The sequence below is a fragment of the Lynx rufus genome, unplaced genomic scaffold (assembly GCF_022079265.1).
Source record: "Lynx rufus isolate CCGP_SWC_20201006 ecotype Redwood Valley unplaced genomic scaffold, mLynRuf1.p SCAF_25, whole genome shotgun sequence".
Lineage (NCBI taxonomy): Eukaryota > Metazoa > Chordata > Mammalia > Carnivora > Felidae > Lynx > Lynx rufus.
Window position 1 is genome coordinate 5337355 of NW_025814840.1, and position 26756 is coordinate 5364110.

At 44.2% G+C, this 26756-nt stretch overlaps 1 protein-coding gene across 1 annotated transcript in view; it reads right to left on the reverse strand.

Annotated features, from left to right (window-relative positions):
• The window catches only part of PRKG1 (protein kinase cGMP-dependent 1), a 1154193-nt gene that overhangs the window by 333107 nt on the left and 794330 nt on the right, over positions 1–26756 (reverse strand). Inside the window, exon 5 of the mRNA XM_047088578.1 lies at positions 24820–24883. Within this exon, the coding sequence (XP_046944534.1) occupies positions 24820–24883 (64 nt within the window). The remainder of the gene's footprint in view (positions 1–24819; positions 24884–26756) is intronic.

Genomic DNA, 26756 nt, shown 5'->3' on the forward strand with positions numbered 1-26756 from the left:
TGTTCAGAAATTGGGGTTCTGGCCAATCTCCTCTTTCCTGCTCTACTGATAGCAACATGAAACACTGTAATTACTGTGAAAGCAGATAAACATCATTAAGCAGCTAAAAGTTTATGCCACATAAATCCTAACCATCTCAATCCTTAGAACAGCCTTCTGACATCAGAATTACTGTGATGGATCAGAAAACCAAGGCACACAAAGGTAACTTGCTCAAAGTCACCCTGAATTTAGTGGTGGAGACACGATTTGAACTCAGTCTGACTGTCTCGGGTGAGTTTTCATTGCAGCATCTATAGTTACTAGTGGTGGTCTTGTGTGCCTCAGTTTCCTCACCTGAAAGCTAGAAATATGTTGTCCCACCTATACCACAGCTTTCTTAGATGGTTCAATGAGACAGCAGTGATGAAAGTATTTAAAAATTAGCAGGGTACACATATGAAATCAACTCAAGATTTATTTCTGTTAACTAGCAAGTTATTAATTAAAAAAAAAACTTTGATAAAATTTCACAACTAAACTTCCAGGAGATTTTTACCCGAAAATCTGGGTTTTTCAGCTTTTAGAAAATCAGAGCAGGTGCAACATTAGCCCTTCATTCCTGCACGGGATCAAGGGGCCAGAACAGAAGAGCAAATGCCCATCTGAGACCCGACAAGTGGCCCCACTTCCTACCCTGCTGGCTTCATCTACTTACCGTCATACGAATCTGCCTTTGTTTCTCCCTTTAGGAAAGTAAGAAGCTGGACGCATGTAAGACAGTCTTGTGATCCGGAGGCACCAGGCTAGCCCAGGTATGTCACCTGACTGTCAGGGTTTGAACATGGGACCTGATCCCCACACTGGAACTCCTACCCAAACCCTTTGTTCCAATCCCAGCATATACGTTGCCCAAGCAAGCTCTGCTCAAGCCCTTCAGATAATATCTGTTGGCTTAGACAAAGTGTTTAACAAAAAAAAGTAGGCATGTTGCCTAGATGCAATTTCAGCAAGAATATCACCTGTTCAAGAAAATCATCTCAGGAACTGATTATAGAAAGAGTAAGCTTGGGGCGCCTGGGTGGCGCAGTCGGTTAAGCGTCCGACTTCAGCCAGGTCACGATCTCGCGGTCCGGGAGTTCGAGCCCCGCGTCGGGCTCTGGGCTGATGGCTCAGAGCCTGGAGCCTGTTTCCGATTCTGTGTCTCCCTCTCTCTCTGCCCCTCCCCCGTTCATGCTCTGTCTCTCTCTGTCCCACAAATAAATAAACGTTGAAAAAAAAAAATTTAAAAAAAAAAAAAAAAAAAAAAGAAAGAGTAAGCTTTTTGGTTTTTTTTCTCTCCTCTTATCTTCAGAGATAAATCTCACCTCCTTTCCTGGTACAAAAGAAATAGCATAGCCAAGGTCACCGACACAGAGGCACTTGAAAGCTTCTCATTGAAAAAGAAATTTCATTTATTTATTTGTAATTTATTTTTAATGTTTATTCATTTCAGAGAGGGAGAGGGAGACAGAGAATCTGAAACAGGCTCCAGGCCCCGAGCCATCAGTACAGAGCCCCACGCGGAACTCGAACTCACAAACCGTGAGATCATGACCTGAGCCAAAGTCAGACAATGAACCGATTGAACCACCCAAGGGCCCCAAGCAAGAAATTTTAAAGTGATAGAAAGTTTCCCATGAGTCAACTTGTCATACGCAGCTAGGGTCATGCCCTAGCCAGATGCCCTCCTGCTGTCCCCCCGGTGCTTTGTTAAAAGGGCACAAATAAGCCCCGGATTGGTCCCTAGTAAAGCCCCTCTGTCCATCCACTTAGAGGTCAAAGTAAGGCAACATGACAATTATAAGTCTGGTCTCCGTGTCCAACACACCTAGATCCAAATCCTCCCTGGGTCACGTTCTTCGGTGAGTGTTCTTGCCAAATCTATCTGGAAAATAGGGTTAATACCACGTCCTGCACAGAGTTGTCTAAGAATGCAAGAAGTGACTTAAAGCCCATGAGGTCTGACACATAATGAATATTTAATAAATGGCAGCTATTGTTATTACTTAAGGACAATTATTCAGGGTCAAGAGTGAGCTTTTTTCTCAAATGTTGTTTTTCTATTGCTTTTCCAGATAGTAGAGTATATTCTGGGTATTTTTAGAATCATAAAAGCAGTTCTACTGAAAGGAGTTAAAGAACAACATTATCCTCAATTCAAAAAAATAAAATCAACACCAAACCCGTTCAGGAAAGAGAAAATGATAGTCTGTATTTTAAATGAGAAAACTTCTGAGGTGAGGAATGGAACAGAATATTTATAAGAATAAGTGAATTATCATGTTACAGTAACAAAAATTATCCTTTCTAATGAGGAGCTCTCAGGCTAAATTTCTACATTATTCAGCAGAGAAAATTGCTTTCGACAGAGAAAAACCGAAAATAACACGAGGATTTCCATACATTAACTATTTACGGTAGTAATAGTTTTCTTCTTCTTTTTTTTTTTTTTTTAATACAATTCTGAAAACAGAATCCCACAGGTGATTACTGGGAATGCAAATTTGTGTGGGATGATCTCATAAATGCTTAAATAAGAAACAATGCTAACAGTACCCTCCATGAATGTGAATTTTCTTATCTCTCTAGCACTGTGCTTACAGGCGTTTATTTACTACTGTGGATCACACTACAGAATGGAAGGTACAAAATTTATTCCTTGTTTTTTTCCAAACCTCCATCTTGATGACTATTATTTTCTATTGCATTAACTTATCCTAATACAACTGAAAATCTTTGGTTTCCCGCAGGAGTGATAACAACATTTTCAGCTGAGTGGAAGCTTCATAAGTTGATTTTCAAGGAAACTGTATTTATTAACCACATCACATCTGGCTTTCTCCATTGCCCCATGAAAGGGTTGACCGAGATCATTTCCAGGGTCCCTTCCTCTCTAGCTAGCATCTTACTCATTATCTTCCTACAATGTTTCTATTAGAGAGATTACCGTCATGTGGAGAAGTTCATTTGATCCCTGGTTCATCAGTTTTCAGGTCCTGACAGTGTATAATAGGCTCAGTCCAGGACAATTAGTTCCGTGTGGGATGGTTGCGGAAAAGGCGTCAAGAAGAACATTCAGTTCTGTCAGAGTCCAAAGAGCTTCACAGAACGGAAACCTACTCCAAGTCCCAGCATTCCTTCAGCACACAAATTTATGCTGATGTTAGGAGCGAAGGGGAGAAAGACAAAAATGGAGTAGCCAGCACCCCAAGACTCACCACTGTCAATGGCCCGGGTGAGGGCTGGGAGAAGTGGAGAAAGCCAGGGAAACTACAAGATACTGTTAATTCTTACAGGGTTTAGCATGCCGGTGGTATTTATGTAACTATATAAAAACAACTTGGGCAGGGGAGGGCGCCTGGCTGGCTCACCCGGTGGAGCGTGTGACTCTTGATCTTGGGGTTCAAGCCCCATGTTGGGTGGAGAGACTACTTAATAATAAAATCATACAAAGTAAAATAAATAAATGAAGAAATAATAAACAGCAACTTGGGGACATTTTCCCAAGTAAGAATATCTAACACCAAAATCAAATTAAAACTGTATTTGTCTTTCATCTCTTTTAATAGAAGCAAGCTCAAACATTAAAAAATCAATCTCATAATAGAAGACATTGTTTTAAATTAAATAATTAAAAAAAACCTAACTATATTGTTTTTCTTTTATTATCATAGACTCATCATGGACCAATCAGGGGTCATGGGCATTCGAAGCCACTTTATTGATAATGTATTTCATAAACGTAAATACACCAATATTAAAGCACACGAATGCATCATTACTTCTATCCCAAAAAGGAGGAGTCCCAACTTCAGGGCAGAGGATTTGGGTAATCTAGAAATAAAATTAGGAAATACACAGAAATGTCACCTAAAATATGACCAGATTAGAAAAATCCTTGCTCATAAAAAGAATGTGGTCGCTGAGAGGGGTGGCTGAGGCAGGGAGACAGAGCACCAAGCTGGGGCACCCAGGGTGTCTCCCCTGTCCCCCTGGGTGCCCCCACACTCAGCACACTCAGCATGAACCTGGGGAGGCGGGCACTTCTCTCTGCACCCAACTACTGCTGTGGTCCTGTAGTAAATAATCCAAACAGCCCGCAAAACCCTTCCGGCTCAAGCCAGCAGTTTATTACAAGGCGCTCCATGCCTAGACTGGCATCTCCCACAGTCCGTTCGTGGGGTTCCGTGGAACCCAGATAGGTAAAAAGTGACAACAGTGTGCCCCCAAAATGGCCTTGGGTAAAGTCTGGGAACAAGTGATACAAATATCAAAAGATATTGTTAGGTTTCAGTATGTTCACATCCTACAAGAGAAGGCTATCTAGGATGGCTATTTCTCATACACGTATATTACTGGGGAAATCGTTTTAGAGACTTTAATTTATTCTGTTTCTACACGTATATCAGAATTCAGATCTCAGCCAAATAATGCTGGGAAATAGATTATATAGCTGGGAGGGGGTATCCCTACAACATCTTGCCGTTTAAAAACAAATTAACGTAATATTATGCCGGAGGGTTTGCCTTAAGGTTATTAAGCCCACTCTCGAACCATTGATAAATGTTTAGCAACTAGTTAAGGAGTCATGTTCGATTTAGCTCAATTTACAAAAATAAAATGGAAAATTAATTTCAGTTTTCTGTCTTTAGCCCTTTTGATTTATACACTGCAATTATGAGTGTGTTATTTTTGGGGGGAGGGGGGAGGCAGGTCTGGTTTGGGGTATATTTATCACCCAGCCTGGCATGCACAGTATTAATTATGCTCCTTGAATATCAAATAAAAGTAAAAGATGAGTGACCTCAGGCAACAGTCCCTGCCTGCAATTTCAAAATAACGGATCAAGTAAGTCAAAAGCAAAGCATGCTTTTTAATCTACCGTACACAACTGTTGAGGCTGCATCTAAGCAACCGACTATTTTTAAAATAATAAAACGATTTTCCTATCATCTCTTTCTTCCGGTCAGTAGTAATTATGCCTGAGGTATCTTTAATTGCCATCAAACAGTGGTGTCAAGTCAGCCATTTGCAAATTCAGGGGCCGTCTGCAAATTCAGTGGAGGCGTCACCTCTGAGAGGCCCAGGTCTACCACGCGTAACCTGAGCTGCTTTGGAACAAATCCCAGGACCCTTTACGCCAGTCAAGAGGCAGAATGGAAGCAGGGGTCACTCTCCAGAATTCTCTTGGCCAGTGATTCCAAATCATCAGCACATTAAACAGACACCTCCTCCTCTCAATAGCTGCTCAAACAGCTTCTTTTCTAGAGCAGGGAATGATAATTAGGATTTCACAGTTTGGGACAGCCAGTATTAGCCTCATGGCTTTCCCTGGTGCGGATTAATAACAGTAGCTGTAATGATGACAGCAAACGATAATAGTTCTAATTACTGATATTCATCTTAGGATGGTGAGCAGCTGTTAAAACATCTCTCTGGAAGTTCAAGTTCAGCCGCCTAGCTTTTTTTTTTGCCAAATAGAGAAAGCTTTAATGTTAATTAGGAAGGAAAATTACAAATTCGAATGTCAGTCAGAGTGCACCGTGATTGTTCTTTATTAACTTTTTCTCTTCCCCACCTTAAGCTTTCGGGCCCTTAAGCTTTTAACAGCTGACACTTCAAGTAATGAAGGGAGCCCCAGGGGGGCCTCCTGGTTTCCACTTAAAACAACCCTTTCCCGTTCAATAAGGGAAGCGCCTCATCGGTTTGCGGTTTGCATTAGAAGGCCGTGATGCACTTCCTGAAAGCTGTCACAAACTCCTTTACCTGGAGAGCCGCTGTCTACTAAGGGCTGTGCTAAGGCCCCTGCTATTGTGGCCAGAAGGGAGGCCACAGAACCAAGGCCCAGTCTATTTCTTCCCAATCAGTTGCAGAAACCTCTCGCACATGACTTGACTTCTTGGCAAGCAAGCCCTTTATTTCACCTGTCGGTGGGTGCCTCCTAAATTCTCCAGGCCACCTGAACCTTGCGGGCGGCTGGGAGTGCGGAAATGCACTGTGACTGCGGTCTTCTATCCCAACTCCGTATGGGAACCTCCAAGCCGGACGACAGGGAAATCAGGGTCAGGCTTAAAGGTGGGGAATCGCTTCCAGGGCCCTGGAGAGCAGGGAGCCCGAAGATCGTCTGTTCAGGACCACCTGGGCACCCGCGCGGACCCCTCCAGAGTAAGGACGGGGGCCTGCCAGTGCTGTTTTGCATCAGCAGCCAGGAGAGCCTGGTGACTGTTGGCATTCCCTTCAATCAGGGGTTGTCACACTTTTTCCAGGAAGACCTAGCCGCTGAGTGGCCTGGGCTTTCAGACCCATTGTCTGCACTCTAACTGGGCAGCTCTCACTGCCGTGTAAGAGCAGTAGTGGACGACGAGAGAAGGCACGAGTGTGGCTGGCTTCCAGTAAAACTTACGTTTGAATTTCATATAATGTTCACACGGCACGAAGCCTCATTCTTCTGACCTTTTTTTCTCCAGACATTTAACAACAACAAAAAAATCATGCTTAGGTCAACGACAGTCCAAAAATTGGTAGCAGGCAGTTTGGTGATCCCTGCCTTACGTGGAAATGACAGTGTTTTAGGGTAACATCTTCTCAAATGATAACAGAAGTCCCATAAAACCAACAAACAACAACAAAAGAAACTCCAACCAACCAACCAACCAACGAACTAACCAACCGAACCAGCCACAGAGCCAAGTGTTACTCTGTTTTGCAATCCTAGCATGACACCACCTGTCTCAAACGTCACACTGAATGGGTAAGAGGAAGGGCATGGTGATCGCCTGTGGACACAGCTTGTGTCTGCTCCTGCTGGGTATGGCGAACCCCCTCCCTTCCATGAGGTTCTGTTCCATAACTAACCAAATTGGGGACCTACGGAAACTTCAATCCTTCTCCCTGTGTGAGCGCTTGGGCACGTGCAACTGTGTGTGGTCCTTGTGGCCAATCTGTGACCTGACCTACAATGTTAACAGTGGCTATTTAAAATACAGGTTTTCAGACACCTCTCCCAGATATATTTCAGTCGTCCTGTGGCTGTTCCGCATACGTGTGTTTTAAGCAACATCCCCAGCTGAGTCATGTGATCTAGTCTACTTAGGAAACCAATACGGAACCAAGGTTTACTCCAAGTTCAAAGTTCATGGCACAGAGTCCAACTTTCTTTAGAGCTGCAAGGCTGATCTTTTCTATTTTATATACATAAAGTTGTTTTTTAATTTTTTCAAGCTTATTTTCAGACAGAGAGAGAGAATGAGCAGAGGAGGGGCAGAGAGAGGGAGAGAGAAGTTTCTAGGGCTACTAAGAAGCGACACTCAAAAACAAAACAAAACCAAAATAGAAAACAAAACTATGGTAGACAAGAAATAGAGAAAATAGGCCATAAGCAGTCTACGGTGAATGGCCCTGACGGTACGCAGGCAGGGCTGAAGGGTCGCTTTGCGGCTGCTTCTCAACCGCTGTGCAAATACCAAACCCCTGGGAAACTGAGCAGCACGCAGAGCAAGAAAAGCCACAGTCGCCAAGGAGGGGGAGGCTCCGTCTGCGCAAAGAGGTTGGGCAGGCCGCACGTCTATGACAGCTTTGCTCTAAACAGTGGTGACAGCTGTGAACCACAGGGCGGCCATTCTCGCAATAAACTTCAACAGCATCTCTTTGCAGGAAGAGCAATCCCTTCAGAAGCACCATCTCTGAATACAAAAGACAAAGCTGGCTGTATCAATTCTGCTCTGGGTCAAACATCTAAAGAGGCTATTATCCCCTTCGCCACCTTTTCTACATTCCCAGACTCACGCTCCTGCAGGCCTAATTCTTGCTATTTTCCTTCGCGTTCCTCACTGTTTCCCCCTTGTCACCGGCTCTCTGGCCCAGCTTTCGGCTCAGATTGCTTCTTCATGCCGGTGTCGTCCTGCCATTCTGAGTGCTGCAGACCTCGGACCACAGCAGACCTATTATTTTGTACTGAAATAATTTTCTAATATGCTCAAAGAGAGGCACTGACTTCTTGACGCCTAATGTTATCTTGTTATTTAATTAGACAAAAAAAAATGATAGAATCAATAAATTACAGTAGTAGCTGACAATATATTCTGACTTTGTGCCATGGATTGGGTTAAGTGCTTTCTATGGATGTTACATTTAATATTGAAATACAGTGGTTTCCCATGTGACACGTTAAGAGCTCAGAAACCATCACTCTCATCCTCACAAGAAAAAAAGCTCAACTGAAAATCAATCACTTTCCTTAGAGCCATCAGAGAAGTGAGGTCATGGGGCTTTGCTGCTTTGAAAGCTGGAGAGACAGTCAGAAAAGTGAGGTCACAGGGCTTTGCTGCTTTCAAAGCTGGAGAAACAGATGGGGTGAAGCCCAGATTCGCAGCTAACCTCCTGGGAGCAGAGGCCCAGAAGCAAAAACCCCAGCTAGAGCCAGTGTGGGCAGGAATGCTCTAAACCCACACTGATGCATTGCCAGAGGCTCAGTGTAGATCAGCTGGGGGGAACTCCCCCCAACGCTCTCAGGATTTTTACCCCCGAGGAATTCTACCAGGTGTTCATCCTGAAGATAAGGGGAAAACTCCAGTAGTTGTTCAGGGAAAGAAGAAAACTAATGATTCTGAACTATATTCAGAGCGCTTTGTTCTCTTTACAAGGCCTGTGTTCAAGAGAAACTATTCTACTAGAGCTTGAGGGAGCTTCTGCCAAAGATTAACCAACCTGGGTAAAGAAAACACTCAACTCCAGGTCCCTCTAGCTTTGATGAGTAGGGAGACAAACTCCTCACTTGGGCTCACTCTAAAAGTGAGGCCTCAGGGGCGCCTGGGTGGCTCAGTTGGTTAAGCTTCTGACTTCGGCTCAGATCATGATCTCACCGTTGGTGAGTTCGAGCCCTAAATCTGGCCCTGTGCTGACAGCTCAGAGTCTGGAGCCGGCTTCACATTCTGTGTCTCCCTCTCTCTTGGCCCCTCCCCTGCTCACACTGTGTGTGTGTGTCTCTCTCTGTCAAAAATAAACATTAACAAAAATTTTTAATAAAAGAAAAAAAGACTGAGACCTCATGATAGGGCTATGGAACAAATCCCTTCCACGCTACAGGTTACCATCTGTGGTGATTAATGTCCACTTGACTCGATCATAGGGTGTCTGGTATTTGACTTAATATTACATCTGTGCATATGTGAGAGGGTTTCTGGATAAATGAACATTTTAATCTGTGGACTCAATGAAGGCAGTCTGTCCTTCCAAATGTGGGCGAGAGCATCATGCACTTGGTTGAGAGCCTGAATAGAACAAAAGGGTGGAGGAAAGAAGAATCTGACCCTTCTTGCCATACTGCTTAAGCTGGGACATCAACCTCCTGCACTTGGCCTTCAGACCCAGACTGGAATCCACGCTGTCAGCTCCTCTGGTCTCGCATCTTCAGATTTGGACTGAATTACACCACTGGGTTCCCTGGATCTCCAGCTTACAGACAGCAGGTTGTAAATATAAATATATAAATACGAATCTCTTATTAGATCTTATTAGAATCTCTTTTTATCTTCTCTAGAGAATCCAGGGGTTCACAGCTATAAGACTCCAAGTCTCAGAATCAATTAAGGAAGAGTTTCCAGGGCAACTCAAAGAAAACAGATTGGAAAAAAAAAAAAAAACATGGACACTGGAGGTAGTTTTAGCCTTTGACACCACAACTACAGTAAGCACAGGCTAACACCCAAGTCAACATAAAGCCTCCCACTAAAGGCCCATTTGCCTCATTTCATTTTACCTGCTGCATCATATCCAGCTTTTAGTAACAACAACAACAAAAATCACCAGGCATGCTAGCAGACAAAAACAAAGCAAGCAAACGAAAACAAAAAAAAAAACAAAAAAACAAACCACCACAATTTGAAGACACAAAGTAAGACTCAGAACCAAAGTCAAACATGGCAGAAATTTTGGAATTATTAACAGGGAATTTAAAGAAACTATGAATAATATAATACACTAAGGAAAAGTAGAGAGCATTCTAGAAAAAATGGGTAATGTAAGCAGAGAGATAGAAAACCTAAGGCAGAATCAAAGGGGTAACAAGAAAACATGTAAATGGAAACTTCCAAAATCAAAATAGAAAAAAGAATGGGTGTATAGAAAAGAAGATCCAACAAATGACAATTACAAAAGTTGTCACATGTATAATCGGACGAGAGAAAGAAACACAAGAAATGATTGAAATCAAAATGGTTGAGAGGGTTCTGAAATTAATGTTAGACACAACCACAGATCCAGAAAGCTCAGAGAAAATCAAAGAGGATGAATCATATTCAAGCTGCTGGAAATCAAAGACAAGGGTAAAACTAAACACATCACCCAGGGAGGAAGAAGGATAAGGATTATACCAAGCATCTCTTCAGAAACCCACAAGCAAGAGGAGAACGGAGCAAAAATTTTAAAGTGTTGAAAGAAATCAACAACCTGTATAAGCATCCTAGGATTCTGCATATGGTGAAATTGTCCTTTAAAAGTGAAAGAGAAATAGAGACTTCCTTGCCCCCCCCCCCACAAAAAAATAGTTACAATGTATGGGGTATTTTAGCTTACAAGTAAGTGAAATGAATGACAGTAGGGTAAGAGGAGGGAATACTTGGGGATAAGGTCCTACCTTATACTACCTGTAAAGTGGTACAGAGCTTCCTGGAAGAGGACCTGGGTTAGTTATAGATGTGTATTTCAAACTCAAAGGCAACTACTAAAAAAAAAACATTTAAAACATATATAATTTATAGGCTAAGAAAGCAGAGAAAATGAAACTGTAGGAAATGTATAGTTTAAACCACAGGGAGCACAAAAAGATTGTAGGAAAGAAAGAAAAAAAGAAGACAAAGAGAAAATATATGAATATAAAACAGATATATGGCAGATACTAATTCAGATACATGAAGCATAAGTAGTTTTAAATAGTCTGTAAACATTAATAGTCTAAATATTCCAATCAAAATTTCATAAACTGCCAGAGTAATTTCAAAACATAACAAAGAAAGCAAGACTAAGATCTAACTATAGGCTGTCTAGAAGAACTCTACTTCAAATATAAAGACAGAAAGATTAAAAGTTAAGGGATAGAAAACGATATACCATGTTAACACCAATCAAAAGAAAGTAGCTATGTTAATTCCAGATAATTCAGACTTCAAAATTATCAGGGATAAAGAGGGACATTACATAATGATGAAAGGACAAATTGTCCAAGAAAACATAATGATGCTTTAATGTGTATGTGCCTAATAACAAAATGTCTAAATACATAAGTCAAAAAATCATAGAGACGCAAGGAGAAAGAGATGATCTATTAAAATTGGAGACTTCAGTGCTTCTGTATTACTGACAGATCCGGAAGCCAGAAATTCAGTAAGAATACGATTGAACAGCAATATCAATCAACAAGATCAACCGATATGTATCGAATAACTCATCCAACATGCAACTATACATTGCTCTCAAGCTCTCATTGAACATTCACTAGGACCACAGTTGGAGCCATAAAACATACCTTAAATTCCAAAGAATAAAATTCATACAACCTATGTGACTGGGATTGATGTAGAAATCAGTAACAGGAAGATAGCTGAAACTCCCCACTCCCAAAATGTGCACATTAAACAAAACACTTCTAAATAATACATGACTCAAAGAAAAAGTCTTGAGAAAAAGACTATTTTAGAATAAGTGAAAATTTCTTGAATGCAGCCAACATAGGGCTTAGAGAGAAGTTTCTAGCACTGAATGCATATGTCGGAAAAGAAGATCTAATATCAATAACCTAAATATCAAGAACAAATTAAATCCAAAGTAAGCCAAGGAAAATAAATAATAATAGAGCAGAAATCAGTAAAATAGAAAACAGCAAATCAACGGAAATAAATCAATGCAATCAAAAGCTTGTTCCGTGAAACTAAATAAAACCCATCAACTTCTAGTCAGGCTAACAAAAAAAGACGACACAGATTACTAACATCAGAAATGAAAGAGGAAAGATCACTACAGATAGTAGAAAAAAATTAATAAAGAAATATTATGGATGAATCACTAAATTATACTCCTAAAAACCAATGTTACATTATGGTAACTAACTAGAATTTAAAATAAAAAAAAGAATTATGATAACAGTTTCAAATGTAAGATATTGATAATAAGGTAAATTGAGGGTGGAGAGAAGGGAGTGTGTGAGAACAGTATTTTCTGCTCAACTTTTCTGTCAACTTAAAACCTCTTGAAATAATAAAGTCCATTAATAAGGAAAAATATTTTAAAAAATGAAAAACAGTTGTATGATATAGATCTTATTACATTTTCGAAAAGGAGAAACTAAAACTTAGGAAAGTTAATGTGCAAGGTCACATAGTAGTGAATTGTGGACCAGCATTAAAAGGTGCTGCTAAGATGTGGCACCTGGGTGGCTCAGTTGGTTAAGTGTCTGACTTGGGCTCAGGTCATGATCTCACCGTCTGTGAGTTCAAGCCCCGCAGTGGGCTCTGTGCTGACATCCTGGAGCCTGCTTCGGATTCTGTGTCTCCCTATCTCTCTGCCCCTTCCCCACTCATACTCTCTTTCTCTCTCAAAAATAAATAAGCATTAAAAATTTTTTTTAAATAAAAAAACTGTTGCCAAGACTGAAATCCAAGCATTATAATATGGAGATAAAGATACAGACATATACGTATGTATACATACATACACAGAGACATATATATACATATATACATATGCATGCGTACGTATTTTGTTGATTTTCAGGGGCAGATAGATTTTATTGGCCTGGTACGGGGACAGTGACTCTCCCTTGTGGCAGAGTTTGGAGGGGAGAATGCAGATACACTCCGAGGGCCTCTTGCGGTCCAGTCCCGGGTTCTGGCTGTGCTAGCTGAAGGCGAGCCCAGGGCCAGGCTGGCTTGCGGCTGCAAAGCCCGACTTTCCGGCTGGTTGCAGTAGAGGTTGCTGGGGGAAGGGAAGGATTCTGGGGGCTGGAGGCAGCCCTCAGGGTACAGACAGGATGAGCAGGGAAGCCTGTCTGTTGGTGGACGTGTTCTACCTGCTCCTGTAAGGCCAGGACGCCAGCAGGCCGGGGGATCCCTGTGGAGGGCGGCAGGCGCACAGGGCTGTGATAAAGCCAGGTCCCACGTGGGTGGCTGGACACGCTCAAGGCGCTCTGAGCTGTGGTGAGGACTGATGTGGGGACAGAGGCAGGAGGAGATGGCAGATACATTAACTCTCCTTACACCCTGCAGCCCACGGACAAACACTTGAGGCAAGCAGGGTGAAATGTTTCTCCAGGAGCCCCCTGTTGTCTCAACGCTAATGCTTTGCTGGAGGGAAAACCACCCTAGCTTGACAACAGCCAGGCCTCCAGGAGCCTGGGTGTCTTCTCTAGCATATGAAAATCTCGCTGGAAAATTCCCCTGGACTTTACCTCCCCCATTCTCTCCTCCTGGTCCCCGGGCAGCTCTTCCTGCCCACGGGTCCTGTCCCTGAGCTTTAATAAAATCACCTTTTTGCATCAAAGACGTCTTCAGAAATTCTTTCTTGGCCGTGGGCTCCAGATCCTGTGAACCCCACCGTCACCCCAAAAAGTCCTCCTCAAGGACTACAGAAAGACCGTGTGGCCCTGGGGCGGGGGCGCCGAGCTGTCCCAGAGGCACCTCCTGGGTTGCCGGGGAGTTGCCCACGTTCTGTGGTCTCTGTAAAAAGCGGGCCCGCACAGGACCACGTCCTAAGCGCTCGGGAGTCCAAACATGAGCTTGGCCTTGCCGGCTGCCACGAGTGTACCTGAGGGCTGTGTCCTGCAGGGCTCCGGGCAGGTGAAGACGGCGAGCTCCCCTGCACAGGGCCGGGCTCTGCCCCGAGTGCAGCACCTGTCAGAGGGGTCATCACTGCGGTCTGGTTTCCCGTCGGGTTTTCTTTCTCACGGAAACCTTTCTTGAGCTGCTGGAAAAGCCTATTCTCCTCCTCTAGGGCCAGGAACTTCTGCTATCGCCACTTAGGGTTTCTTCTTTGGTCTCCTCTAGTGGCATTCTCTGGGCCGTGGGCGCCCAGCCCTGTCACCTCTGATAAAATGTCTACCTCTTTGTTGATAAAGAAGTTGACCCCAGCTCAGCCCTCTGCCCAGGGCCATTTTATCCGAGAGCTGGAATCCGTTATTTAGGAGGTTTCCTCTTCTGTAGAATATCTAACCTCCCAAGGTTTGTGCTTTATCTCCTAGGGGTGGGTAAGGTGGAGGAGAGAGTGATTAAGGAATTCCTTTCCCGTGACCCTCTAGCCTTCGGCTCCCTCCACCTCTGTCTTCCACCTTGACTTTGGGTCCTCGGGAATCCTCTACCAGCCCCTTCGCTTGTGTGTCATCCGATAATGCTCCCGGACTCCTGCCTTGCACAATGCGTGTCCCACATCCTGGACAAGTTTACATTCTGGTTGCGCTGAAAGCATCTAAATGTAAAATCAAACAGCTGTGTTTCCCCACTCATGTAGCACATATTTACTGAAACCCTATTCAGACTATTCATTCGACAAATATTGGTTATGTAGTAAGTGCCGGGGAGAATTCTTGTGCAAATCCTTGCTCTGCTGGAAATAGGATAGCAGTCCAGACACATCCTACCCTTAAGGTACTTCTGGACAATTGGGAAATGGCCAAGTTCCCATCAGTCTAGGAACAAGCATGTGACTTTGAAGTCATATGCTGACAAAGAGAGCAAGGGAACCACAAACCAGAGGAGAAAGCAGAGTCAGGTAACTGGAATAGCCCACTGCTCTCAGGCCCACGGGGATGAACGATTCTTGGAAGCGTAAAGTGACCTGCCCAGCATCATACAAAGCAGAGAATCGCACAGTGATGGTGCACTGCAGCTCTATTTAGAAGACGAACCACGTTACCTTTATTAAAATAATTTTTAGGTGTAATAAAAAAAGAAGGGTAGGTCCTACCTAAGAGCTAAGAGACGCTCACTGATGGCATCCCGTAACAAGAAAGGGAACACATGGGGTCTAAGACTCAGAGAAGGGTCCTCGCTCCCCTGAAGCTCTGGCTGGCCACGGTCTCCTCCTCCTCCTCGTTCCTACTGACTGGCAACTGATAAACGTTCACGCCTCAGACACACTGCCTGCCCGGGTTCAGAGGCTTATCTACCAGGAAACAGCCCCGCAGGCACTGGCCTCCAAATGGCTCGATTCCTTCTCTGCAGGGGATGGTGCGCTGCCTTCCTCCGGGTTCCTAGGGCTCAGGTAGCCCAAGGTCTGGGGAGACCTGGGACCGAAGGGCCACTCCACCATCCTCTCCAAGCTGACTGATGACTCCATCACAGATGAGCTCTGTGTTTGGTGACGAAAACGGAAAGTCCAACTGTTTTTCTCTCTTATCTTTTGCTTTTTACTAGCATGTTGTAAGCACAAGTGGGCTTCTTGTCCTTCATCGATTTAGGTCTTGGACGCCGACTGTGTATAAGTCCCTGAACTAGGTTTTTTTGGCAGCTATGAACACATCTCAGATGAAGGAAGGAAGGAAGGGAAGAGGGCAAGAGAGAGAGAGAGAGAGAGGGAGAGAGAAAGAGAAACAGAGAGTGAGGGAGGGAGGGAGGGAGGGAGGAAGAACAGAAATTGAAGATCTTGGCTCCTAGTCTCTTATAATCAGAGTGGTTGGTCTAATTCAGACCCGGTGTTTATCACTACGCTCTGTAAAAAGAATCCAGGGCTCATTATGATCGACGCCAATACTATCAAATGGCATTTTGTAAATGGAATGTCATCCTCATGCTAAAGGGAAGCCACTAATTTATAGTCTCACAGAAATTCACCGTTTGTTTACAAGCCCCATAAAAGGCAGCAAATCACCAGTACCAAGCAGGTCTGTATATTCTTATGCAGCAACCATTTCAAGCACTTTCTCTGAATGTTTTCTAGAAAGCTGATTTATTACCGATTGGTTTCCTATTTGCAGAGAACATACATTTTAATGAATTACAAGCAGCATGGAGCAGGAAAGCATACATATTCTGGTGAGAAAATGACTAGAAATGCCTTCAGAGTTTGGGGCTAGCAGAAAATAGATTCCTGTCATCGCAAATTACATGCGGACTGGGAGAAAACTAATTTCGCCCAGAAAAAAAAAAATATAAGAAAACATTTTTAGAAGAAAGCATCTCCTATTTATAAGAAAGAGTGGGGGTGAGGGTTTTCTTATTCATTTAATCCACAAATTTTCAAAATCTAATGCAGTACATTGGTGAAAGATGCTGATTGTAGTGCCAGAGTGGGTTAAAATTCCTCCTCGTTTACCTAGCTGTGTTGCCCGAGCCCCGGTTCCCCGGCTAGAAGTTGGGAATGACTGAATAGGATTTACCTGGGCTGGTATTTAACAGAAGACCCAGGCTAGCCCTGCGTTCGCATCATTAAGTAGACAGGATGTCTGCTGTTTGTGTTAGCTCACAGAAAGCTCGCTGAGAATGTCATTATACAGAAACGCCATTAGACCAAAGTTGCACACGCGATATCGTCCGGCATCCAATCAACGCGTAAGTGTCCACGACATCCCGACCAAATGTCTTCATGCACTGCAGCCTTCCAAATATGTATTCTGTCCGCGAATCCTTCACATTTTGTACTGTATTTTGCCATCCACGCCATGTGCACGCCTGTCAACCCGAAGGCCACCTCTTCCGAGATAACTCTCCAAACCGTCCACCCCTGGTACTCTCTACCGTATCACCCGATTTTATTTCCTTCACACATTTAGCAGACTTTCCCAAGAGCATCATAGCTGTGGTTTGCAGCAGAATTTCCGTGTCTGTACTACTGACATTCGGGGCTGGATACTTGTTGAAGCGCTGTCCTGTGCAACGGAGGATGCTTTGTATCATCCCTGCTTCTAACCACGGGAGGCCGACAGCAGCCGCCTGCCACACTCACCTGGGGTTGTAACAACCGCAGGTGACCCCAGACACCACCGATGCCTTCTCAGCCTTCCAGATGGAGACACGAGTAGGACTCGGGACAGCCCACACACCCGACAGCCATAAACAGTCTCGTGCGTGTGCCTGCTATGTGTGCAAGACATGTGTTTTCTACGCGTGCGATAGGTGGATTCGTTGATAAGCACTGCTGACCAGCATCCAAGATGGCGTGTTTACATTTAATGATTTTACATTCATCGTCCAGCGTAAGACCACGGCAATGCTACGAGAGGCAGAAATGGATGCTATCCCCATTCGTAAATGAGACATTGATGAATAATGGGTTAACTAGGTTGCTAAAGTCTCACCGTTTTTAGAGACTAAGCATCCCATCCCCAACACAGACAATATAGTCTACTTAGAAAACAATCCAATACTCTCAACCCCAAAGTCTTCTCCAGGACAAATTTCTAAGTTCCTTCAATTGTTTCCTTACATCATCTCCCACAATATTGCTCATATTCCACCACCTCTTTACCGTCCTATCCTTCCATTCTTTCTTCTTTTACATTTCTCTGAAAGCTTTAAGATAGAATTCACAGATTATAAAATTCAACCGTTTAAAGTCCACAATTCCGCGGTTTTCAGTATAGATACTCGTGCAACTATCACCAAGATCTAATTTCAAAATATTTTCATCACCCTGAAAAGACACCCATGCTCATTAATCACTCCCCACGCCCCTCAACCTCCTGGGTTCTAGCTCTACAGACCTGCCTATTCTGGGCATTTCGTTTCAACAGACTCATTCGATGTATGGCATTTTATAGCCGAATAATATTGCACTGTATGAGCACAGCACATTTGATTTATTTATTAGGTTTCTACTTCTAGGCTATTAGGAATAATACTGCCATGGACATTCATTTACAATCTTTTGTGTGGACATCTATTTTCTTTCTTTTTTTTAAAGTTTACTTATTTTTGAAATAGCGGGGGAAGACAGAGAGGGAGGAGGAGAGAGGATTCCAAGCCAGTTCCACTCTGTCAGCACAGAGCATAACACAGGGCTTGAACTCAAGGACAGTGAGATCATGACCTGAGCTGAAGTCAAGAGTCGGATGCTTAACCGACCGAGCCACTCAGGTGCCCCTGGATGTCTATTTTCGATTCTCTTGGAAAATACCCAATAACAGAACATATGCATCACATGGTAACCCTGTGTCTGCTATGTCAAGGAGTTGCCTGACTTTCAAAGAAGCCATGGGATTTTACAACCACACCAGTGACATTTTAGAGTTTTAATTTCTTCACATCCACATTTGTTATCATCTGTCTTTTTAATTCCAGCCATCCAAGTGGGTGTGAAATGGTACACCTTCATGGCTTTGATTTTCATGTCCCTAGTGACTATTAACATTGAAACTCTTTACATGTGCTTAGTGGCCTTCTGTGCATCTCTTCTTTGGGGAGATGTCTATTCAAGTCACGTGCTACCTCTAAAATTGAATTGTATGTGTTTATTATTGAGTTGTAAGTGTTCTTGATATATATTAGATACAAGTCCTGTGATGGTGAATTTGTCAACTTGGCTTGGCCCTCAGTATCCAGGTCTTTGCTCAAACAGTATTTTGGATTTTTCACTGAGGGTATTTTTTGTGGATAAAATTAATATTTAAATTAGTAGACACTGAGTGGAGCAGATTTCCCTTTATAATTGGGTGGGTCTCATCCAATCAACTGACCATCTTAACAGAACAGAGACTGACCTCCCTGCCAAGAAGGAATTCTGCCAGCAGATGGCCTTTGGACTTGAACTTCTCGTCTCCAGCCTGCGAGCCCATTCTGTAGAATTTGAACTTGGCAGACTCCGTGATCACATGAGCGAATCCCTTAAAACAAATCTTTGTATATATATTCATCCCATTGGTTCTGCTTCTCTAGAGAACACTGAATAACACAAGTCTCTTATCACATGTGATTTGCGAATATGTTCTCCCATTCCATAAATACTTCTATAATAGAATAAGATGTAGGGGCGCCTGGGTGGGTCAGTCAGTTAAGCATCTAATTCTTTTTTTTTTTTTTTTAATTTTTTTTTTCAACGTTTATTTATTTTTGGGACAGAGAGAGACAGAGCATGAATGGGGGAGGGGCAGAGAGAGAGGGAGACACAGAATCGGAAACAGGGTCCAGGCTCTGAGCCATCAGCCCAGAGCCTGACGCGGGGCTCGAACTCACAGACCGCGAGATCGTGACCTGGCTGAAGTCGGACGCTTAACCGACTGCGCCACCCAGGCGTCCCAAGCATCTAATTCTTGATTTGACTCAGGTCATAATCTCACCATTGTGGAATTGAGCCCCACATCGGGCTCTGGGCTGAGAGCAGAGCCTGCTTGGGATTCTCTCTCTCTCTGCCCGTTGCCTCGAAATAAATAAGCTTTAAAAAACAATAAAACATGAAGTTAATATTAAACAGAGTTTTGTCTTTACTTTCTCATCTCTATGGCCTGCCACCAAGCACACACACTTCCCACACCATCCCCCTTCAAAAGCAGTTATTTGCCTCATAGAAAGGATGACCCAAAAGAAACCAGAAAGAACCAAACAGTCTAATCTTCATATTCAGAGCCCTTTATCCCAAAGCAATTGCGAAAGAACAGGTCTTTGAATTCCCTCCAGCTTGGCTTTGAATAGCAAGAGCCAGGCCTAAAGGAAGGGAAGAAAAAGTTTAATCCAAACAACAGATTCCAAAAGAACTAATAATGTTCCTGTCTGCTCCATCAGTTTCTTTCCTGAAGACTCCAGGCCTGTTTAGAGTTGAAAAAAGAGAGCTTTACAGAACGTTCCAATAACTCAATCAAATGTAGAACTTTCCCCTGCATTACTAACAACTGTAGAGAATGCAGAGGGATTTGGGAAGACCTCGACGTGACAGGGTACCACCGAGGAACAGTGACATACTTACTCACACCTGCTGGACCTTGAAGCGAGAAGGAGTGCATCTGGTACATTCGTCTCCTTCTCCAGCGATATTCTCTGGATGGTATAATCTGGTATTTGCCTCCTACTACATTATCAAGTAATGGGGGATCTGAAAAACATTTTCTCCTTGCCTTTTTTCCCCCATTTTTACTTTCTCATCTTTTCCCTAATTCAAGAAGTCCGAGGAATATTATTTATCTTAAGAGTTTGTCAGGACCACGATGGTATAAACACCAACAACAAAACAAAATAAAAAAAACCAATGGACCATCTAGGGACACAGAGCAGAACGAGCATTATTCAGGTTCAAGCGTGTCCAAGATGCAATCGTGTGAGGTTGCTGACCCAGAGGTGAAGAGCTTTACAAAGCTGATGTAGCAAAGAGGATTTTTAATTCTAAGATGAACAAATCCAATGTTTTAATGAGCAAATTGGACATGAAACAGATTCCAATAAATGCAAAGAAGTGGTTTTGATATGCTTTATTTTCCATTTAAAAATCAAGGGATTTAAATATAGCACCCATGCCCCACTTCTATTCACATAAAGGGAAAATATGCTATGCCAAGCGGTGAAAAGTGAATTTGTTGGCTTAATTTGGTCTTCAATCTGGCATTTTCCATGAAGTAATTTTCCCTGAGTTCTCAACTGTTTTGCCCGTGAGGGCAAAAACATAACTCTTCCTCAAATTTTTGAACACGCTTTGCAATAGGCTTTCAGGTTAATTCTTACTCGTCTTCTCTATCAGAAAATGTTTTTGTGTGCCAATATCCTTAAAGATGTCACCACAGTCCTGATATTTGAACGAACGTCAGATATGGGTTTATTGCCCACTGTGCTTGGATAGGTAAGCATTGAAGCGAACTATTTCTCAGTTGGGGATTAGCTAGGAATTGCCCCATCCATTTGAAAAATGTAATTCATCACAAAGACTAATCATGTGTATGTGAAGGAAAAAGGAAGTGTGTGTCATTCATTGTTATAGTAATAAAGAAGAAATTACACCTTATCTTATAATTTCACACTTCTCTTCCTTTACCCCTGGGTGTTTTCTAGAGTCTCAGAATAGACCATAACACTTGACTAATTAATTCAAATAGGCACTTTTTGCTTTGATAAAAGGGATGGGATGGAGGTCAATGAAATCAGTTTCTGACGTTTGAGGTTGGTATTCACTACAGGCACCTAAAACGCCTCTTCTGATGTATTTTACCAACAATAAAATGGCTTCTCTAGCAAACCAAACTGGGAGCACCTGAAATCTTCTCTGATATGTAGAAAGACTTGGTTGGAGTCAGACGTGGAAAAGCATACCACACTGATAATGAAGCTGAACAATGAGAAAGTCACACAGATTATTTCAACATGTCTTTGCAGAACCCAGCCTGGGAAAAGGTTGGGATCAGTGTGCTTCATCGGATAGGTCTTCTGACAACAATTTACGCCTACACGCACCTCCTGAGAGGAACTAGAGAGAACTTTTATATGTCCCTAAAGAGGCAAGGGAGATTCAATATGCAAAGGAAATCTTTCTACTCTATGATATAAAGACAAAAAAGCAAGGGTCACTAAATTGCCATACCTAGAAAAAGAGTATTAGGGGGCGCATGGGCATCTCAGTAGGTTAAGCATCTGACTCTTGATTTCGGCTCATGTCATGATCTCTCGGTTCGTGAGAACCCCCCCTGCGTTGGGTTCTGTGCTGACATCATGGAGCCTGCTTGGGATTCTCTCTCTCCTTCTCTCTCTGTGGCTCCCCCACTTGAGCTCTCTCTCTCTCTCTCAAAATAAATGAACTAAAAAAAAAAAAGAGTAAGGGTACTAGTTCCTGTTATAGAATCTCACAGGGACGAACACAAGAGCGGCTATGTCCGCACTAGAAATTACTGAGGGGCGGGGGAGCTGGGGGGCAGTGGCAGAAATGGCTCCGACAGAGGCTTCTTTTACACCTGTAGGAGAGGATGCTCCAAGTGTCCCCTGCGTGTCCTTTAGTCACACGGACCCTCCTGAACCACTTCATTCCTCTTTCCATCTGTGACACATTTATCTCTCTCTCTGCCCCTGTGTCCCCTGTCCCCGTTCTTGAACTCTTTTTGTCCCCTTACACTGGAAGTATTGTTTCACAGCGACTAGAAGGAGTAAGAGCCAGAAAGTACGCGCGCACAGGGACGCCCAGCCTCACTGGGCTGACGGCAGTCTGATCCACTCCAACCCCCCTTCAGCCACCAGCCAGCCAGAGGTGATTAAAACACAACTCAGGACGTGCCCCTTCACGGCTTCCAACCCTCCACGTCTCCCCATCGTGCTCAGAATAAAAACCAAAGTTCTCATCGTGCCCGCAAAGCCACTGTCAACAGGCCTTGCCTGATTTCCTCCAGCCCCATGTCAGCCTGCTATAAACCTTCCTTCTGTTCCTCAAGGGGAAGAAGCTTCCTCCTGCTTTAGGAACTGTGTCTGCTCCCAGCTCTGCCCGGCACGCAGGGCATCTCCTATCTGCATTTGGACGTCAGCACGAACCTCACCTCCCCAGGGAGGTCCCCCTACGGCAACCCCATACCGAGCGGCCTCATCCCCAGCACCGTTCGCCTCGTCTGTCGCCTCCGCTGGAACTTAACGTTGCCGGAGCACAGCCCCGGATCCCCAGAGCCGCAGCAATTCCTGGCACGGGGCAGGTGCTCCCCAAATATCTGCCCAACAAACAAGGCTGCCACTTCTTTGTTGAACGCTACAATAATACCGCTGTCCTTTCAGGAGGATCTGGCCTTCTTTCATCTTGCGGACACTTGCAGAAAGAAAGACAGCTCCATTACTATGCAAGCACATTCCCATTAACGTGATGTGACATTACCGTTGCTTTTGTTCTTCCCAATTTGCTCACTCTATCTGATCCCTAATTGCATCTAATGTCTCACTATACTTGTTTATGCAACTTGAGTCGAATACTTCCGCGCACCGCGTGGTCTATTCATAGGTCTACTTTGCATTTTGTCTGTTTACTTCACTTTCGTGTCCTCAAAACAAATACCTAGACACGCGTGTCCCTTCCCCCGCAGCATCCCTGTAGGATGCACTGTGGCTCACACCATCCAAACGTCCATTAAGGCACCTGCCGATTAGGAAATCTGACCTAAAAGGCGAAAATCTTTCTTCGGTCAGAATGGTTACAGAGCTCTCGCCAGGGTCTTGCAGAGCATACAAATCCTCCCACAGCTGTGGCCAAGAAAGAACGTGATTAAAGGATTTTTTTGAAGGGCTTGATTGGGACTAGTCAAGTCTGTACTTTTAGTTTGCTTTGGTGAAAAAGAGAAAAGGGCATCAGAAAGCTCTTCAGCGTGTATTCAGCGAGGAAAGGAAAAACCAAACGGGCCAGGGAGAGCGGTTTTGCATCCCAAGAGGCTACAGGCACAGGGGTCAGGGCGTTCAGGGAGAAGCGCAACGCCTGTTTTTTTCTCGTGAATTCCGTCCACTTGAACCTGGTTACCCAACGTGACTTCTGCTTTCCTTCACAGGAGGTGAGGGAGACCGGCGCATCGTAGGCGGGCTCTTTCCCATAGGCCTGGAGCTAGAATTCGTGTAGAGGAACCTCTGGGCTCCTACGGATCCTTGAAGGGCCGGGATGGGCGGGGGTGGAGGGGGGCCCGGAGAGGAAACCATCTTCGGCATCTTTCCAAGTCATCCCTGCTCGCGCACAACTCTGACAATTGCTCGGCGCTCCTGAGACTCACACCCCCCGATGCCACCATCTCCAGCTGGCCCCGCTCCTCCGCACACACCTCCCATCCTCGCGCCGGCCACATCCCAGGGCCAGAGCCACCGTCCTTTCTGTACCTGCACCTCAGCTCCATATTCTCTCCTCACCCCTCCTTGTTCTTGGCCAAGTACCCACCCGCGTGTCTGTGGGAGGGCGGGAGCCCGGCTTCTGGAAGGGACGATGGGCCGACTCCAAGGACCTCATCACACTGGCCGGCCTCCTACCCCAGGAGGACTTTTCCCTCCCCCTCCCTTAGTCTCCACTAGCTCAGCCCAGTACTTAAAAATCTGCCACCTCTTGTTCCAGCAGGGTTGAGCCTGATCTGTGCCCCCTATCACAAGTCTTCGATCAACTCTTCCTCGCCTGTTTAATTTAGATTTGGGACGGCTAACGTCAAGTGGGGTGGCAGGGCACCTGGCGGTCACGCTGTGTTTTCCTAGCTCGTCCACGCCTCCACGTCTGTCCTGCCTCCTCCTCTGTCCCCGAACCTCCCATACGTCTGCCCGTTCTTCATCCTCAGCCGGTGACCCCGCTTTCGGGATCCCTGGGGAAGCAGAAGATACCAGAGCAGGTGTCCCCCAGCTCCTCCCACCCCCATCACCCTGCGCTCCTGCATGGGCGCTCCGGTACCCCTCCTTCGCTGTCTCTGCAGAGACCCTATCCTGCCCTGGCCAGTCAGGATGCTGCAAACCTAGTGGGCCCTGTTGTACCATTCCCTGGTCTTCACAGCTTCAGGGAATACGAATATTAGCGACATTTTTGCATTGGTGCATACATACTCGTATGCTAATGAAACATATACCTGTTGTAAATTTGCTCATCTGAAGCTTCTGAGGGGTAGTTACTGAAATCTTGCTTTACACGGACTGAAAGAAGAGAGAAATTCGCCATCTCCCATTCTTGGAAGTCAAAGGAAACATCCTATTTGCCACAATGGGGTTTTCCCCCCTCAGTCGCTAAGTCGATTTGCACCTTTCTAACTGCGTATAAATGACAGGTGTACTGAGCTGGCTTTTATTCAAAGCCACGTACACTGCTCACCCCAGGGCTGAAAGCTCTTTCAGGGTCTCTCTGCCGTGGGTGACCCGTCATCACGCTGCTGTGCTGGGCTATGTCCCAACCCACAAAGTTCAAGGGCTTAAAAACAATTACCTCTTCAAGGACATCGGCAAGCTTACTGAGGATCTCTTCAGGAAGGCTCTGGAACGTTGGGACACTGCAAAAGCAAACAGAGAAGATGCTGAAGCAACTTCCTTCCACCAACCAAACAGCAACGTGCAACAGCAAACGTTTCACGACCAAGAACCTGCGGATGAAGACGAAAGCACGGACGCGAGCGTGACTTGATGACCGACAGGGAAAAGGCGTGTTGTACCAGGGAGAACACAGAAGTGGGCCAGAACCGAGGTTAAAGCCCACTTATAATTATAGATGCCTCGGCTATAACGGGGGAAAAAACAGTTTCTTCTTTACCAGTCTTCTCTCACCAGATTCCTCTCTAGGTCCCTCTGTACGTACACGCACGCACGCACGCACACACTCACGCACACTCCCTTCTACAGGACACCTCTACTCATTCTTTAGGACACAGCTTGAATGATGATACACTCACACCTGCAAGCATTCATTCAACAACCTTGGAAGCTTGCTTTCTCCCCAACCCCCTCCAGCCAGGTCAGGTTCTCCCCCTGAGAGCTCCTTTATCCCCTGCTCTAGCAGTCATTAGATATTTAATCAGGGATTTGTTCTGGGGTATTATCCCTGCGAGAATTAAAATTCCACAAAAATAAGAACAGCTTATCTGTCTTATTCAACTCCTGTATTTTCCATCATTTACAAACAACGACACGTTAGCGCGTGTGGAGCAAAGTTATGAAAGCAGGGATGTGTGAAGGCATCCTGGGACAATGATAAGGAGCAGATCAGACGTGGAGAAAAAAAGCCAGACTCAGTAGGCCAGGAAAATATTAGTTTCCCTTACCTCCTCCTTCTCTAATTTTTCCACCCAATGACCAGCAAAGGAAAATACGGAGCGATGCTAAATGCACAGACCAACAGAAGTTCTTTTACATGTGAAATAGTAATGACTTCAAAAGAAATAAACACACCCATCAAAATGTCATCCTTGAAACTCCACTGGAAAGCCTAACTGGGATACAGAACTGAAGTCTCATATAATCATACTTCAATGCTTAAATAGAAGGCTATAATGAGTGCATCTACATTTGTGTATCTGATATTTGACTTAGCAAATAATTCAGGCTTGATTAGAACAATACAATGAAAGAAATCAGAGCATACCGTTCATGTGTCCCTCTGATTCCTATTACTTAGTGTAAAGCCTACTGACAAAATCCCAAGGTCTTTATTCAGAGGTAGAACGATTCACCCAGGCCCATCTGTTCCACCAGATTTACTGCTATGGTCTTAGCCGTGTGGGTTTTAATTTCCAGAAGGCAGTCTATTTCAGCAGCTGGATGGAACTTCTCACAGAAACAGAGGAAGGCAGAGGAAACTATTTCCATGAGTGATGCAGGTGGAAAAATCTACCCCTTCCTTGTTCTTTTAATGAGCTATCTCTCAGCATCTCCTAAGATGGACGGGTGATCAGAATGCTTCTATCCCAGTGGGTATTGGTATGAACCACAAACTACAATCGAGTTTTCCTCATATTATAATTGGCTCCCTTCCTTAGACAAGCCTGAAGTCTCTTCTATGTTCCACTTTATCTGAACTATGCTATGTCCGTGCCAATCCATACCATAATAATTCCACGTTCTGGAGAGTTCTTGTCCACAAGAAAAAAAAAATTAGTATGTGCTTGATGACATAATACATTAAGCAAAAACATAAACATTAAATTGTAGGAAGGGCACTTTAAATACCTTTTACAACTGTGCTTTTTTTTCAGCTCTGAGGTATAAATGACAAATAGAATGAGATATTTAAAGTGTACATCCTGATACATGCACACATCGTGAAAGGGCTCATCCCATCTAGGTAATTAACACATGTGTTACCGCACGTATTTATCTTTTTTTTTTTTGGTGGAAAATATTTGCAATTTTACTCCATTAGCACATTTCACG